Source organism: Scylla paramamosain, chromosome 49, assembly GCF_035594125.1.
Source record: "Scylla paramamosain isolate STU-SP2022 chromosome 49, ASM3559412v1, whole genome shotgun sequence".
In the NCBI taxonomy this organism is placed as follows: domain Eukaryota; kingdom Metazoa; phylum Arthropoda; class Malacostraca; order Decapoda; family Portunidae; genus Scylla; species Scylla paramamosain.
Window position 1 is genome coordinate 3,718,813 of NC_087199.1, and position 17,245 is coordinate 3,736,057.

A 17,245-nucleotide genomic window follows, 5' to 3' on the forward strand; every position below is an offset into this window, starting at 1 on the left:
GGCGAGATTATCAGTGTGATGATTGTTAGGATATGAATTGTTATATTATAATTTTCTATCATAATTTTATATATTTATATGTATATTTATTCTCTTTCCTCACGTACACCGTGGGACCCAGGTTGAGGTCAGCCAGGTTTTCCTATTAATTTTCATCTATTTTTTCCTTCTCCCGTAACCTCACCATGAGAACCACGCTGAGTTCAACATCGTTCTCACGGTTCAGTATGGGAGACGAGTTGTTGCCCTGCACATACGAGTATGTATTACCCTAGTTAGCTTACGGTGACATCTATATATGTATATTGTATCAAAATATGTTCTATTCAGTATTATCATGTATTATGTACTTTTCTAACATATGTAACAACAATATTAGGAAGAGTTCCTGTATTGACTTTATAGCTAACTACCATGATAAGAAGCTGAGCTGCTGGGCAGTGTTGGTGGGAGAGGCGGGGCCCTGGCAGGCAGAGAGTCCTCGCGAGTGTTCCATGCCGGACTTGGCGTACATATTTGCATCTAAGGAGACAATAGAGTGAAAAAGCCACAACGTGTTTGTCATGACACCCTGGTGGAGCTTCTGATCCTTGCCAGAAACTGAGTCCACGAGGGAAAGAGTGAGAGACTGAGCGAGTCACACATAGGTGAGTAACATATACATTTGACTAACATTGTTAGCAGCGGTGAGAGGAATTGTGATCAGTGACTGAAATATTATGAACTATTCAAACTCATCGTACAATGACGCATGTAACAATTGTTACATGTAAAACTTTTTCACACATAGTGGTAACGCACGGACGCCCAGACAGTGGAAGACAACCAAGGCAGGCTGACAGTGCGGACGCCAGCAGGATTCAAGACGACTGCTCCACGCTCATTGTGAGCTTATGTTACTATTCACTTAATCTAAAACAATTCACGTTACATAGTTTTAATATTGATTTTCACTCATGCTGACTTGTATGCAGGTAATTTTGTATGTTCGAGATTTTATTTTGAAAACAATTCACGCACATTGCACATCGGCTTGTTTTCACCTAACATGTTTGTATCTCTGCCCGCAAGTGGTTGCGCAACGTCTTTCGCTTCGCCTCGCTCCCCGCCCACAATTCTCACAAGCTTGTGGCCCAGTGTAAGGGTCCGATGCTCCCAGGAGACCTGCGCGAAAGGAATGCGTCGGTAAATGCCTGTTTCCGAGGCGCTTGCGAGGAAATGAAGAAGACGCCTTTGAGGTGTGGGATGTGGGGAGCCCACATTTCGTTTAAGAGTGCAGAGATGCTTATGATCACATTTCAGTACAAAAATGCCCCCTCACCCCAAAAAAAAAAAAAAGCTATATTTTCTATGATTACAATAGTTCTCTCCAATTTGAAGATGATTGTAGGGAAGGGTCTGTGGCTATACAATTGTTCAAACATTTCGTGGCGTCACAGTTGGTCGGCCCCGACATCACACTCACACTCCCGCAAGCTACGCCGGTCTACTGTGTTGTGGGACGTCAGGATCCCACATTTCGTTTAAGAATACGGTAGTAAACAACAAAGCCATGAAAATAGCACCATTTCACTTTACAACAGTCTAACCCTCCATTTTTTTTTTTTTTTTAGTGTTTTAAGGGGTGTGGACGCCTGTTACTCTTAGAGGTGACATTCATATTTGTCTGATCCGCATGATTTTTGGTATGTATGTACCTTAGTACCTACAATAGCAAATCCCGAACTTTCGTTGAGATTCGCCAATTAGTTTTGTAGATTTTTTTTTTTTCATTTTGAAAAAAAAAGTCACATCGATAAAATTTCTCACTTGTTTTCAACCAATTCTTATAAAATTTAGTGTTGATAATGTACATACATGTATCTTAACTTCCCCAAAGATAGATTTTTTACTAGACATTTCATTTTGAAATAAATATTAAGAGAAAAAGAATTTTTCATATTTTTCATAAAAAAAAATATAAATAAAAAATCTAGCACAGTACGAAGAGCCCTCTTTTGAAAATCTATCTTTGGGGAAAAATATCCCGTTGTTTCCCCTTTCCAGCAATACCTCTACGTCTCCAACATCTTGCAGGACAATGAAGGAGAAACGCTTGATATGTAAAAAAACTTAAGTTTTGAGATACGAGCCGTTTTCTTCTGAGAAGTGTGTATAATTCCATATGTTGGGTTTTCTGGTAAAATTTTTACATCCATTAGGATAAAAATTCTATAACCAAAAGGAAACCATCGTTTGTTATCATATTCAGAGCTAATTGGCACAGTCCCCTCACTCGCAGGTGAGTTTATCAGAGGGCACCACCCTCCTCTTTGTCGCCAGAATCATTAGAAATTGCCTGGCTGGTAGTCTTCACTTCCTCTTGAATGGGGCTTCTTTTGGGATCTCTTATGTACAGTTTTGCTTTCTTGAATGCCTCACCCAGCGAGAGTGTTTTGAGAGGCACCAAACCCAACATGAGTTAGAAAACTTGGATTCAAGTACCCAAAGTTGTGATCTAATACGGTCATAGTGGTAGTAAACTTGACTCTTTTGGTTCCAATATACTTAGTTTTGCTGCATTTAGCCCATAGCATAGCATGCTATGGTGGTGGTGGTGGTGGTGAAACAAAGGCAGCGTGTGGTGGCGACTTGTTACCACAACGCAACTCCTCTTGCTTATTTTTCTTTTCCGTCATCTTCTTTGCCGCATCTATCCGTGCACGCTTTGCTTTATTATAATTAGGCATCCTTCCAAATACAAAAGAAACTGAAATAGCCTTGGCTAGCAGCGCGCGGACACACACCGTCTCGCTGGACTGACCACAATGGCCGGCCGGCTTTTACTTTGCTTTAATTAGAGAAAGAAGGTGAATGAAGAAGAGTTTGGACAGAGAAAGGTGTATAGTTAGAAATGGAAAGACTGTAGAGAGAAAAGACTGTGGGCAGACCACATTGCTATTTTTAGGGGTGTGAGTGTCGTGTTGTGCCTGTCGTCCGGCCAGCCGGCGGCGGCGGCCTCCCTTTAAGTCCCTTGTGACTCATCAGTGATGTTGCCAACTGTAGCTCCACACACACACACACAAAAAAAAAAAAAAAAAAAAAAAAATGCTTCAAAATGATAAGTTTTTAAGCCAGGTGACCAAGCACGTGGCAAGCACGGGCATTTAAAGTCCTTTAATAATGGTAAACAAAGAGGATTTAAATATATAAGGAATAATGGTATCAACTTAGGGTTTTCACAGAAAACGCCAGACATGTTAAGGATGACTATGATGTTAATAACTCAATTTTGACCTGGGTTAAAAAAAAAAAAAGAAATTTAAGGCGTCCACTCCCCTCAGGCTTAAAATTTGAATAAAATAATTGTATATAATTAATTCATCATTTTATCTTTATTTGTGGTCACTGTGACGGTCTGTACACCACTAAATAACAGAGAAAACCATGAAAACACTGCACCATTTCAGTTTATGGCAGTCTAACCCTCCATATTTTCTTTTATGTTAGTGTGTTTCAAGCTTAAGATGTGTATTAAATAATTGTATATAAGTAATCAATCATTTTATCACTATTTGTGGTTAGCGTGACTGTCTGTACAGCACTAAATAACAAAGAAAATCATAGTTTGTCTCATTGTAGCCTTCGTTTTCTTTTTGCCGTTCGGTGTGTTACTATGTTATAAGCGGCCGTGTGTGTATGTGTGAGTGTCCTGACGCTGTCTTTTTTTTTTTTTTTTTTTTTTTTAGGTAGGAGGGACACTGGCCAAGGGCAACAAAAATCCAATAAAAAAAATGCCCACTGAAATGCCAGTCCCATAAAAGGGTCAAAGCAGTAGTCAAAAATTGATGAATAAGTGTCTTGAAACCTCCCTCTTGAAGGAATTCAAGTCATAGGAAGGTGGAAATACAGAAGCAGGCAGGGAGTTCCAAAGTTTACCAGAGAAAGGGATGAATGATTGAGAATACTGGTTAACTCTTGCGTTAGAGAGGTGGAGAGAATAGGGGTGAGAGAAAGAAGAAAGTCTTGTGCAGCGAGGCCGCGGGAGGAGGGGAGGCATGCAGTTAGCAAGATCAGAAGAGCAGTTAGCATGAAAACAACGGTAGAAGACAGCTAGAGATGCAACACTGCAGCGGTGAGAGAGAGGCTGAAGACAGTCAGTTAGAGGAGAGGAGTTGATGAGACGAAAAGCTTTTGATTCCACCTTGTCTAGAAGAGCAATATGAGTGGAACCCCCCCAGACATGTGAAGCATACTCCATACATGGAGTAATTATGTCGTGAATTTAAGGCCACACATATATGTAGGAAGCCTAGGCAGACCCACACACACCTGCAACTAACAGGAGAATAGCAGGTGTGGAGAGTTAGGACCAGTAGAAGTTAGGAGACACCTGTCATCCCGATCAATTCATCACTTTTTTTTCTAACTTTTCGTGGATGGTGCAGGTGTGGGCCAGGTGTATGGGCAGCGGTGGGCAGGTTTGCACAGGAAGATCAGGTCAGGTCAGCTGTTTGGGGGGGCATGGGGAGGAATGCCTTGGATGGTGGGGGAGTCACTTGGTCATGGCCCGTGGATGGTGTGTGGTCTATTGGGATCAGTGTGGGGCTGGAGTGGTACATGGGTGGTGGTGGATGGAGCTGAGGTGGTACATGGATGGTCAGTGGATGGTCTATTGGGGTCTGTGTGGGGCTGGAGTGGTACGTGGATGCTCTGGGGTCCTGAGATGGTGTGTGGGGATTTGGGGTCGTCTGTGTGGGGACTTGGGGTTGTGGGGGTCTTGGGTGGTGTGGGGGTGGTCTGTGAGGTCCTGGTAAGGTGGCTGGGGCATGCTGAACACTTTAAGCATTCCATCATAACCAAGGAAGTACAGAACCACTCCCAACCACTCCAGTTATGAGTGTGAAGAGTGTTACCACAAAGTCTGACCTCACCAGACAGACACAGACACACAATGGTGTTAAAAATTATGAGTGTGGTGTGGGAAGAAATTTAGGTTAAGTTTCAGTTTCATCCAACTAATGATTTTCTGATGTGCCTCATATTTTTGTGGTGATACATGCAGTGAATTAATTGATGTTCTACCACTTCTCCATCACAAATGTTCAGTTTTTGAGTTGTGCCTCTTTCAGGTCATGCCTGTACCCCTCATCCCCAACAATTCTGGGGGACCTGTGGGAATCACTTGACTTCAGTCATTTTGAGGCAGCATTGTTCCCACTGACTGAGTCAAAGTGTCAGAATCACCAGGCTGCCTTTGATGAGTGTGGACATAAACACTCTCGCTGAATAGCCATGTACTATGGCTGAGGTGGCGTAGTCGTAACCATCAAACGAGTGTGGGTGCAAGAATTTAATGCTATCAGACCTGGATTTGGGAGTTATGGACATTATTCCTAGATATGGTAAATAATCCAGAGATTTTTTATTTCTTTAAAGTGAACACAGAACAATTTAAAATGCTTGTGGAGTTGCCTGCATCCTGCTCTCAGTGCACAGGATCACAAGGGTTATGTGTAAGATGTCTCTCTGGTACTAAATTGATCAGGTTGTCTGAAAACATGATGCTCACTCCTTGGTGGAACAGCTGTGACTGACAAAAAAATGTGCCCTTCCTTCCTGATGGCTTCCTCTGTCTTGGCCTCTACATCATCCCTGTCAGTCCCATCTGTCCTGAGCGGCCCTCATGGAGGTGGACAGAACAGGGTTGGGAGATTGAGAATAATGGTTTACTCTTGCATTAGGGAGTGGACAAAATAGGGGTGAAAGATTTAGAGTACTAGTTAATGCTTGCATTAGGGAGGTGCACAGAACAGGGGTGAGAGATTGAAAATACTGGTTAACTCTTGCATTACAGAGGTGGACAGAACAGGGGTGAGAGATTGAGAATACTGGTTAACTCTTGCATTAGGGAATTTTTTCATGATATGAGTAACACTTATGCAGACATGTTGGTCGATGTCTTCTTTCCTTTCTCTGTAGAGCTGCAGGAAGTCGTCCAGCCTGATTTGGCCTGGTGGAGGGTCCAGACCTGACTGAGCGTTTGCTCTTTTGCTCAGTCTTTTTTTTTTTTTTCTTGCCGGAGCTCGAAAGTCTTGCATCTTGATTGGAGGGCTTCTCTGTCAGCTGGTGGCACCCAGCAGTCGATTTCTCCGTTTGTTGAGGTGAAGATTGGAAATCTGTGTAGCATTTCTATGTCTGAGTTTTCACATTGATCTCAAAGTTAGATCTTTCTAAGAGGAGTTTGTATTAGTCCACTGTTGCCACGTTGATGCGAGGTTCTTCAAAGAGTGCAAAGTTTCTGGAGAACAGGTTTTGGAGGTGGAATTGGTTGTTGTCTGCTCCTCTTGTGATTGTGCCAGTGTTGAGTTTCTTCAGGAGTGTTGCCAGTGTGAGAGTCTTGCCAGTGCCTGTGGGACCTTTGAGGACGAATGTGTTGATTTTGTTGATTTTTTTTTGTCTTCTATGACGATGAACCATGCGAAGATATTAATTTGATATTAATTTATTTGGCTTCGAACATGTTTGTGAGCCAGTCAACATTTTCTTCTTTGTGGTTAAATTTGCAGGCATCGTGTAGTTGGAGCATGATGGGCCTGTTGTTGTTGTTTAGTTGGCGTTTCAGTTGGTTCTTGTATTGGAGGATGTTTCTCAGTTTTTCTTTGTATCTATTTCCAAGTGTGATCCAGAGAGTGTTTTGAATTCATCTTCATTGATGTTTGCCAAGAGTTGTTTAACAGTGCTTGCTCCAGTTTGGTGGATCATACGAGTATTATCGAAGAATCCATACTCCTTGTCTTTGTAGTGTTGGTGAGCAGCTTGTGTTGTTCTCTTATGTTTCATGTAAGGGCATGGTCCGTCTACGTCGTCTCCATTAACTGGATTGTTTCTGAAGTAGATGATGATGGCTCTGAATGTGTTATGCAGAGTACCATAATAGTGAAGTCTGTCAAGTCCGTACCGGATAAGATAGAGAATCCAGTTTTTGAGAGTCTTGACAAGAGTTGTGCTTTCACTTGCTTAAGTTCTGGCTTCACTTGTGAGTCCCAAGAAATTACTGATGGTGTTGCGCTTGCGGTTGACGTTGTTTCTGATGCTTTGGAACGTGATGTGCCTGTGGTCACCGTGATCCGCAACGGTGAAGTCGGGCGCTCTTCCTGACTGTCTTGGTCTTGGTTTTTCTCAGATAATGAATGTGTAGAACGATACTTGTTGATCTGTTTCACTCTTTTCTCAGTCTCCTTACGGCTACTTTGCTTTGTCCTCTGGTAGACCCCTTATGTATGTTGACAATCGGTTTTCCTGTTTTCTCCTTATTGTGGGGACGGCTTGTTTTCTTTGCCTTTTTCTTGGATGCTCAGTGGAAGGTTCTCCCAGTTGTTGATGTTACCTTCGTGTATGTTCTTAGAATTTAAAGTCCTTCGTTGTTGTTAGAATCGGTGGCTGTTGGCCAACCGTCTTCATAGTCTGAATCTTCCGTGTTTCGGAAGATTGTAGAGTGCTACTCGTTCAGTTTGCACAGGTCATACATGATATGGTCGTCTTGCCACTCGGGACACCAGTGTATTGGCAGGATACAGTTTTTACACCAGATTTTACTTCGGTGGGTGTCGCAGAAGAATTTATGGTTTATAGAAGATTCGCGGGACATCGCGTGTGTGGTGTTTCCCTTTGCCAGTCTGGACAGACACTGAGGGCATCTGTGTAGAGACAGACAAATATATACATGAGTGAGTGATGCATAGGGTATTAAGTTCGATGAGTGATGTCACTGTATGTCAAGACTTCACTCTGCCAGTGGCCCTAGCATCACTTCAGAACATCATAGCTTAAATTTCCTTGTATGTCGACACTTCACTTTGCCAGTGGCCGTTGCATCACTTGAGAACATCATAGCTTACCTTGAATGTTGCAGGATCTGAGGGAGTGATGCAGAGGGTCTATAATCCACGGGAGTGATGCTGGCATCAGCCAGGATCCTCTTTGTTTCACAGGATAGGGTACACTGCCAGCATCTCTTCTTTTATATGCGAAACAGCGAAGCGCTTTGCAAGACGACCATATCATGTGTGACCTGTACAAACCAAACGAGTTGCACTCTACAATCTTCCAAAACACGGAAGATTCAGACTATGAAGACGGTTGGCCAACAGCCACCGATTCCAACAACAGCAAGGGGCTTCAAGATCTACCTGAGGACATGCATAATATGGACGAGGGCCAACCACACTATCCTGACTCTGCACTCAGGAAGTTTATCTCATCTCTGATGACGTCAGAGTTACTGACAGAATGGAATCCCAACCTACAAGTGCACCAACTGGAGATACCGAACAAATGCCACATCATCTTCAAGAATGTGAGCAGCAAGGAAATCAGAACACAATTTGTGGAACTTCTGATCGACCTCAGGAACAAGAACATCATAATGCCAAGAGAAGGAATGATACTCCAGACACCATACAAGCCGGACGTGTACCTGAACCTGAGCAAAATCCCGGACCAAGCCATGAAACCCCTCATCACCGGATACCGTGCAGACCAAGAAACCTTCTCCCAGAATTCGTGATGGTCATGATGGTGCTGAGGAGCACACCTTGCCAAGAGCAGCGGGTGGCAGACCTCACCAGCAGTCACCTGCTATAACATATAGCTGAACTCCTATGCAATATTTGGTTTATTGGTATTGTATAATTGTCATAATTGTGACAATGATGCTATAATCTCATAACTATGTTTGACAACTATGCTATCTAACCATTTTCATCAATCAGTGATACAGTTTTGTTGAATGTAATTAATAGGGACTTTAAATTACTTCGAGTCAATTTCTTATCTAGACCATTTTATTGCTGCTGTGATAGATGGTCACTGTTCTAAATTTAACAGTGATGTTCCTCAGGGTTCTGTCCTTTCACTCACTCTCTTCCTATTGTAGCGAGGTTATTATTTATACCAAAGGAAGACTGTATATTAATTCTCCCTGAAAACCTCTCACGGGCCCCTACTACTCACCTTGTTTTGAAAAGTGCACTCTTCGGGCCACTTTTTTTTTTTTTTTTATGTAGGAAGGACACTGGACAAGGGTAACAAAAAAAAACAATAAAAAAATATGCCCACTGAAATGCCAGTCCCATAAAAGGGTCAAAGCAGTGGTCAAAAATTGATGAATAAGTGTCTTGAAACCTCCCTCTTGAAGGAATTCGTTATAGGATGGTGGAAGTACAGAAGCAGGCAGGGAGTTCCAAAGTTTACCAGAGAAAGGGATGAATGATTGAGAATACTGGTTAACTTGCGTTAGAGAGGTGGACAGAATAGGGGTGAGAGAAAGAAGAAAGTCTTGTGCAGCGAGGCTGCGGAAGGAGGGGAGGCATGCAGTTAGCAAGATCAGAAGAGCAGTTAGCATGAAAATAGCGGTAGAAGACAGCTAGATATGCAACATTGCGGCGGTGAGAGAGAGGCTGAAGACAGTCAGTTAGAGGAGAGGAGTTGATGAGACGAAAAGCTTTTGATTCCACCCTGTCTAGAAGAGCAGTATGAGTGGAACCCCCCCAGACATGTGAAGCATACTCCATACATGGACGGATAAGGCCCTTGTACAGAGTTAGCAGCTGGGGGGGGGGTGAGAAAAACTGGCGGAGACGTCTCAGAACGCCTAACATCATAGAAGTTGTTTTAGCTAGTGTGAAGTTTCCAGTTCAGATTATAAGTAAAGGACAGACCGAGGATGTTCAGTGTAGAAGAGGGGGACAGTTGAGTGTCACTGAAGAAGAGGGGATAGTTGTCTGGAAGGTTGTGTCGAGTTGATAGATGGAGGAATTGAGTTTTTGAGGCATTGAACAATACCAAGTTTGCTCTGCCCCAATCATAAATTTTAGAAAAATCAGAAGTCAAGCATTCTGTGGCTTCCCTGCGTGATATGTTTACCTCCTGAAGGGTTGGACGTCTATGAAAAGATGTGGAAAAGTGCAGGGTGGTATCATCAGCGTAGGAGTGGATAGGACAAGAAGTTTGGTTTAGAAGATCATTAATGAATAATAAGAAGAGAGTGGGTTACAGGACAGAACCCTGAGGAACACCACTGTTAATAGATTTAGGAGAAGAACAGTGACCGTCTACCACAGCAGCAATAGAACGGTCAGAAAGGAAACTTGAGATGAAGTTACAGAGAGAAGGACAGAAACCGTAGGAGGGTAGTTTGGAAATCAAAGCTTTGTGCCAGACTCTATCAAAAGCTTTTGATATGTCCAAGGCAACAGCAAAGGTTTCACCAAGAATCAGTAAGGAAAGCCAGAAGATCACCAGTAAAGCGGCCTTGACGGAACCCATACTGGCGATCAGATAGAAGGTTGTGAAGTGATAGATGTTTAAGAATCTTCCTGTTGAGGATAGATTCAAAAACTTTAGATAGGCAGGAAATTAAAGCAATAGGACGGTAGTTTGAGGGATTAGAACGGTCACCCTTTTTAGGAACAGGTTGAATGTAGGCAAACTTCCAGCAAGAAGGAAAGGTAGATGTTGACAGACAGAGCTGAAAGAGTTTGACTAGGCAAGGTGCAGGCACGGAGGCACAGTTTCGGAGAACAATAGGAGGGACTCCATCAGGTCCATAAGCTTTCTGAGGGTTTAGGCCAGCGGGGGCATGAAACACATCATTGTGAAGAATTTTAATAGGTGGCATGAAGTAGTCAGAGGGTGGAGGAGAGGGAGGAAAAAACCCAGAATCGTCCAAGGTAGAGTTTTATTTAGCAAAGGTTTGAGCGAAGAGTTCAGCTTTAGAAATAGATGTGATAGCAGTGGTGCCATCTGGTTGAAATAGAGGAGGGAAAGAAGAAGAATCAAAGTTATTGGAGATATTTTTGGCTAGATGCCAGAAGTCACGAGGGGAGTTAGATCTTGAAAGGTTTTGACATTTTCTGTTAATGAAGGAGTTTTTGGCTAGTTGGAGAACAGACTTGGGATGGTCGGGCAGAAATATAAAGTGCATGAGATTCTGGAGATGGAAGGCTTAAGTACCTTTTGAGGGTCACCTCTCTATCATGTATAGCACGAGAACAAGCTGTGTTAAACCAAGGTTTAGAAGATTTAGGACGAGAAAAAGAGTGACGAATGTACGCCTCCATGCCAGACACTATCACCTCTGTTATGCGCTCAGCACACAAAGACACGTCTCTGACACGGAAGCAGTAGTCATTCCAAGGAAAATCAGCAAAATACCTCCTCAGGTCCCCCCAACTAGCAGAGGCAAAACGCCAGAGGCACCTTTGCTTAGGGGAATCCTGAGGAGGGATTGGAGCAATACGACAAGATAAAGATATGAGATTGTGATCGGAGGAGCCCAACGGAGAAGAAAGGGTGACAGCATAAGCAGAAGTATTAGAGGTCAGGAAAAGGTCAAGAATGTTGCGCGTATCTTCAAGACGGTCAGGAATATGAGTAGGGTGTTGCACCAATTGCTCCATGTCATGGAGGATAGCAAAGTTGTAAGCTAGTTCACCAGGATGGTCAGTGAAGGGAAAGGAAAGCCAAAGCTGGTGGTGAACAATGAAGTCTCCAAGAATGGAGATCTCTGCAAAAGGGAAGAGGGTCAGAATGTGCTCCACTTTGGAAGTTAAATAGTCAAAGAATTTCTTATAGTCAGAGGAGTTAGGTGAGAGGTATACAGCACAGATAAATTTAGTATGAGAGTGACTCTGTAGTCGTAGCCAGATGGTGGAAAACTCGGAAGATTCAAGAGCGTGGGCACGAGAACAGGTTAAGACATTACGCACATAAACGCAGCATCCAGCTTTGGATCGAAAATGAGGATAGAGAAAGTAGGAGGGAACAGAAAAGGGGCTACTGTCAGTTGCCTCAGACACCTGAGTTTCAGTGAGGAAAAGAAGAAGAGGTTTAGAAGAGGAGAGGTGGTGTTCTACAGATTGAAAATTAGATCTTAGACGGCGAATGTTGCAGAAGTTAATGAAGAAAAAGTTAAGGGGGGTGTCAAGACACTTAGGGTCGTCGACAGAAAGGCAGTTCGACCTGGGGACATTTATGGTCCCCTCCCCAGATGGGGACTCTGAGGCTGGTGTAGGAGTCGCCATGATGATTTTAACATTTTTGAGTGAAGGGTGTGTGTGTTATTAGGTGCTTGTAGTTTTGTGTGGAGGAAGAGAGTTGTCTTTAGAGGGCAGGCTGTGACTGCCCCCTTGTGTTAATGTGTTACTTAATGTTACTTGTGTTACTTAATGTTAAAAAAAAATAATAAAAAAATAAAACTTAATTTAAAGAATCGATGTCAACATAGTGAATTCCCAATTGAAAAATTAGATAATGAATATATAAAGCAAGTACAACAGATAAAATTTTTAGGGTTTTTTGTTGAACATATAAACTGGAAGTCTTATATAAAATACACAACAATGAAAGAAAAAAAAAGTGGTTTATTATTTAGAGGTAGGAATCAGGTAACACAAAAAGCTATGACATCTTTGTATTATACACTCTGCTAACCACATCTTATGTATTGAATATTTGTATGGGATTACACTTGACCCTTGTATGTAAATGAGGTCTCTCTTGTTAAAAATGAGTAATAAGAACGATGGGGTTCAAGGATAAGTACGAGCATACAACAGATCTATTTATTAGCATGCGTCTCTTCAATTTTTATTGAATACAAAAATATTTTTTATTATTAACTATATTCAAATCTGTTCATACAGAACATCAAAATTATAATATTTTCGTATACACGAACCACGCATATAATACATGGGGGAATGCCATTAACCTTGTGTGTCCTCAAGTTTGAACAACTCTGCTCCATAAAAACACACTGGCTCTCAGACCTAACCTGTGGAACTCAATGCCAGAACAACTCAAGTCTATCACAAATCTTAATTCTTTCAAGAAACAAGTTAAAAATTATCTGTTTTCCATACAGAAATACAAATTGTGGCACATTATGTACCTTTATATTGATATCGGTAGATAAGTAGAACTGCTGTGTTTGGTAATGTGAGTGTAATGCGTGAATTGCAGTAATAATAACTATTATGTGGTGTGTGTGTGTGTGTGTGTGTGTGTGTGTGTGTATATATATATATATATATATATATATATATATATATATATATATATATATATATATATATATATATATATATATATATATATATATATATATATATATATATATATATATATATATATATATATATATATATATGTATGTTTACTTAGTTGCATTTACCTAGTTATGCTTTATGGGAAAAGAGGTATGCTCGTGCTGTCCCATCTCCATATCTTTTAATACGCAACTTGGCCTTGAATCCATGTATACTTTTTGCATTTACTATCTGCTCATCCGGACTGTTCCATACACCAATACTTCTACACGAGAAACTATACTTTTTAACGTCTCTTCTACAAGCCTTTCTACAAGTTTCTTCTTCAGCCTCTTTCCATGTCCTCTAGTATCACGTGTATCCCAAACCATCAAGTCATTCTGGTCCACCTTCTCCCCTTTGTCTCCCTTTTTCCAACGTTTGTGGATGTAATCTTTCCAATCTCTCTTCATATGTCAAGTCCCTGATATTGCTGCTCTCTCTCCAACTTGCTTATATCTTTTTTCTTGTAGGGCGACCATAGTATCGCCGCATATTCCCGTGTAGGTCTAATCAGTGATATAATCATTATCATGGTCATCTCTTCATCCATATACGCAAAAGCCAGCCTTATTCTTCTTGTCAAGTTATAGGTTTCTCTTGTAATTTTGCTAATGCGTTTCTCTGGGGTCGAATTCCCAGTCACTGTAACTTTCAACTTCTTCCCAGCTTTTCCCTATTCGGGGTCGCCGTTGTGAATGAGCCTTCTCCACGTATTTCTATTGTTTGCCATCTCTGGATTTATATTCTTCTCCCCAAGATCTCCGTTTATGCAGTCAATCCATCTTCTTTTGGGCCGTCCTCTTCTTCTAACTCCCTCCACCTCCATTTCCATGATCTCCCTTCCTACGTGGTCTTCGCCAACTCTTCTTCTCAAATGTCCATACCACCTCAACCTTGACTCCTGGATCTTCTTGGAGACTTCAACTACTTTCACCGTTCCACTTATGTACTTATTCCTAATTCGGTCTGTTCTGTTGACTCCCACCATCCATCTCAACATCTTCATCTCCGCTACATCCATCTTCCTCTCTCCAATCTTCTTCAAAGGTGCTGCTTCTAGCCCATACATCAAAGCAGGTCTAACGACTGCTTTGTGGACTTTGCCCTTCACTCTTACTGGTACCCTTCTATCGCATATCACACCCGAAACTTGCCGCCAATTGTTCCAGCCACACTGAATCCGGAAGTTCACTTCTTTTTCCATTTCCCCTGTCTCGTCTACCATCGATCCCAAGTACTTAAATGTTTTCACTCTCTTCAACTTTTCACCATTCAGTCTAGTTGTGGCCTGTTGATCGCCCCTTGTATCCGTCGTAAAATATTCAGTTTTGGACCTACTAATCCTCATTCCTCTGCTTTCCAAAGCAACTCTCCATTCTTCTAATTTTCTTTCCAGCTGTCCTCTCCTTTCGGTCACTAAGACAATGTCATCAGCATATAATACACACCAGGGTGGTGTAATATAATATAAGCATATAATACACACCAGGTCACTGTAACTTTCAACAAAACCTTAAAAAAAAAAAAAAAGTTACAAGTGTTGCCGTAAAAGAAATACAACAAAAGTTCTATAAATGAAAGCTTGGAGACGTGAAACATGAAGCTTTTTCAGATGTAGTCTCATGTTTTTTCTAATTACAGCCTAACAATAACAGACACTTAGTCATTTAATTACAACCTTAAAGAAAAGCCAGCAGGTCTTAAAAACAAAGATGTGTGACCTAAAATTCATGAAAATAAAGTTTGAGTTATTGCCAAAAAAATTCTTAAAAATAAAGTTATAATTATGACCTAAAGTCTTGCAACAAATTTTCATTGCCTAAAATTGTCAATATTAAATAATAGAGTGTGAGGCCGCAGCACAAAACTGTTGCTGTTCAGACTCGCTGTATGCCGGTGAAAGACCTTTAATTTTGAGCTTCCAGGCGGTGGTGTGAAGATCTTTCATCTGAACACTTGTCACTTCTAACCAATTAAAAAAAAAAAAAAAAAAAAAAAAAGTTTCATATGTGTAAGATTTTTTTTTTTTCATTATCATTATTGGGCTGCAATTACAATACATTTAGTTTGTAATGTTTAAGCCACAATTAATGCTTTGATTGAAAGGCCTTGTGATTGTAGGCCGAGGAGCAGGAACAGGCCACTCACAGCATGAAGGAAAAGAGTCAAGGCTCTATACATGGCGGCCTAATGTTCAGAATTCTAGTCTTAAATGTGTCCTTGTAACTGTCTTGAAATTATTACTCTTAATTCTTGCATTCAGTTAATAACGGTAAAGTCTTAGCTGTAACCTAATAGACAACTCCTGTGAGTCTTAAAATTAGTTTTAACTATAACCTAAAAGAACAATTCCTGAGTCTTAAAATTAGTTTTAACTATAACCTTAAAATAACCAATCTTGCGAGTCTTAAAATTAACTTTGACTATAACTTAAATATTCAAAACATATATATTTCTTAATTATAAATTAAAAGAATAATATTTGAAATACTGAAATTATTTTTTATGTTTACATGGAAATGTTCAAATTGAAGTTTTGCTGTCAACAACAAAGTGTTCAAATAAAAGTTTTGCTGTGTCAACAACAAAGTGTTCAAATAAAAGTTTTGCTGTGTCAACAACAAAGTGTTCAAACAAAAGTTTTGCTGAGTCAACAACAAAGTGTTCAAATAAAAGTTTTGCTGTCAACAACAAAGTGTTCAAATAAAAGTTTTGCTGTCAACAACAAAGTGTTCAAACAAAAGTTTTGCTGTGTCAACAACAAAGTGTTCAAATAAAAGTTTTTCAACAACAAAGTGTTCAAACAAAAGTTTTAACTACAGCCAAAAATAAGAAAACGTATTTATGGTAACGTAAAGCCAAGCCTTAAAATAAAACTTGTGTGTTAGCTTAAAAATCTTAAAATAAAAGATTTAATTTAGCCCCAAATACTAACAATTTTTTTTTTGTTATAGGCTAAAAGAACAATTTTGAAAAAAAAAAAAAATAAATGTAGCCTATGAAAAAAAATGAAAAAACAGTATTTAAATGAATGAGAAATTATAATGACAAAATAATACTGAAGTGGTAGTAGTACTAGTAGTAGTAATAATAACTTGATACTTACTAAATCAACATTAAAAACCTTATAATGCTGTATCACTCACACAACTCTGAATATTACTGTTGTTACTAGCTTTTTTTTTTTTTTTTTAGTTCTCCTCTTCCCCTCCCCCGTCATCATCATCTTAATCATCTTTATCTTCTTCATCAGACTCATCACTCACCAGGTAAATATGGCAGGAAACACGCCTCGTCGGGGTACCTGTGTGGGAGAAGTCAAGGGTAATGAGAAACAATCTCTTTCTCTCTCTCACACACACACACACACACACACACACACACACACACACACGCACACTCACCTCCACACCCAACACCCCCACAAAGTGTCAGCAAGGTTCCTCAGCTCCCTCTCCTCCTCCACTGTGATGGTTTCTTCTGGTATCTCAACACCTCCCCTTCTCACTACCCTGACCTGTGCCGCTGCCAGGAGGTGAAGCAGGTCCCGCCACTCTGCTGCCTCCATCCTGCCTCGGGGGAACGCAATGCCAACATATCTGTAAGGGAAAACGAAAACTTGGTTGAAATTTTATTTATTTCGTTTAGTTTGCTTAGTTTGTTTGCTTATTTTGCTTACAAGAATTAATCTTATTTTCTATGATTTGTTTTGTTTAATTTATTGTTTTATTTTATTGACATTTTATTTTTTATGTTTTTATATTTGTTTTATTTTTTATTGATTAAAAATATTTTACTTTAATTATATTTTAGTTTTTGATTATTTTTTTGGATTTTATTACTTTTTATGTAATTTCTACTTCTATTGTTTATTAAATTTTGTTTTTCATGATGTATTTATTTGTATTTTCATGTATTTTTATAGATTTGTTTTCATTTGATTATATTTTTTATTTTTAATCAAAATATTTTTTTTTACACACACACACACACACACACACACAAATATACTGTTGTGTGCAGCGAGATAAAGCGCATGAATGAAGAATGAAGTAAGAATGAATGGAAGAAGTGAGGGAAGAAAAGAATGAATGAAGGAGAGAGAGAGAAAG

At 40.2% G+C, this 17,245-nt stretch overlaps 1 protein-coding gene across 5 annotated transcripts in view; it reads right to left on the minus strand.

The window, feature by feature from the left end:
- Nucleotides 1-17,245, minus strand: part of LOC135095504 (uncharacterized) — a 189,083-nt gene that overhangs the window by 90,001 nt on the left and 81,837 nt on the right. For 4 of the 5 annotated variants that reach the window (XM_063996363.1, XM_063996366.1, XM_063996362.1 and 1 more), the window contains exons 5-6: nucleotides 16,538-16,732; nucleotides 16,400-16,437 (exon numbers count right to left, since the gene is read on the minus strand). In XM_063996363.1, the coding sequence (XP_063852433.1) occupies nucleotides 16,400-16,437; nucleotides 16,538-16,732 (233 nt within the window). The remainder of the gene's footprint in view (nucleotides 1-16,399; nucleotides 16,438-16,537; nucleotides 16,733-17,245) is intronic. The other variant, XM_063996367.1, reaches the window with a different exon arrangement.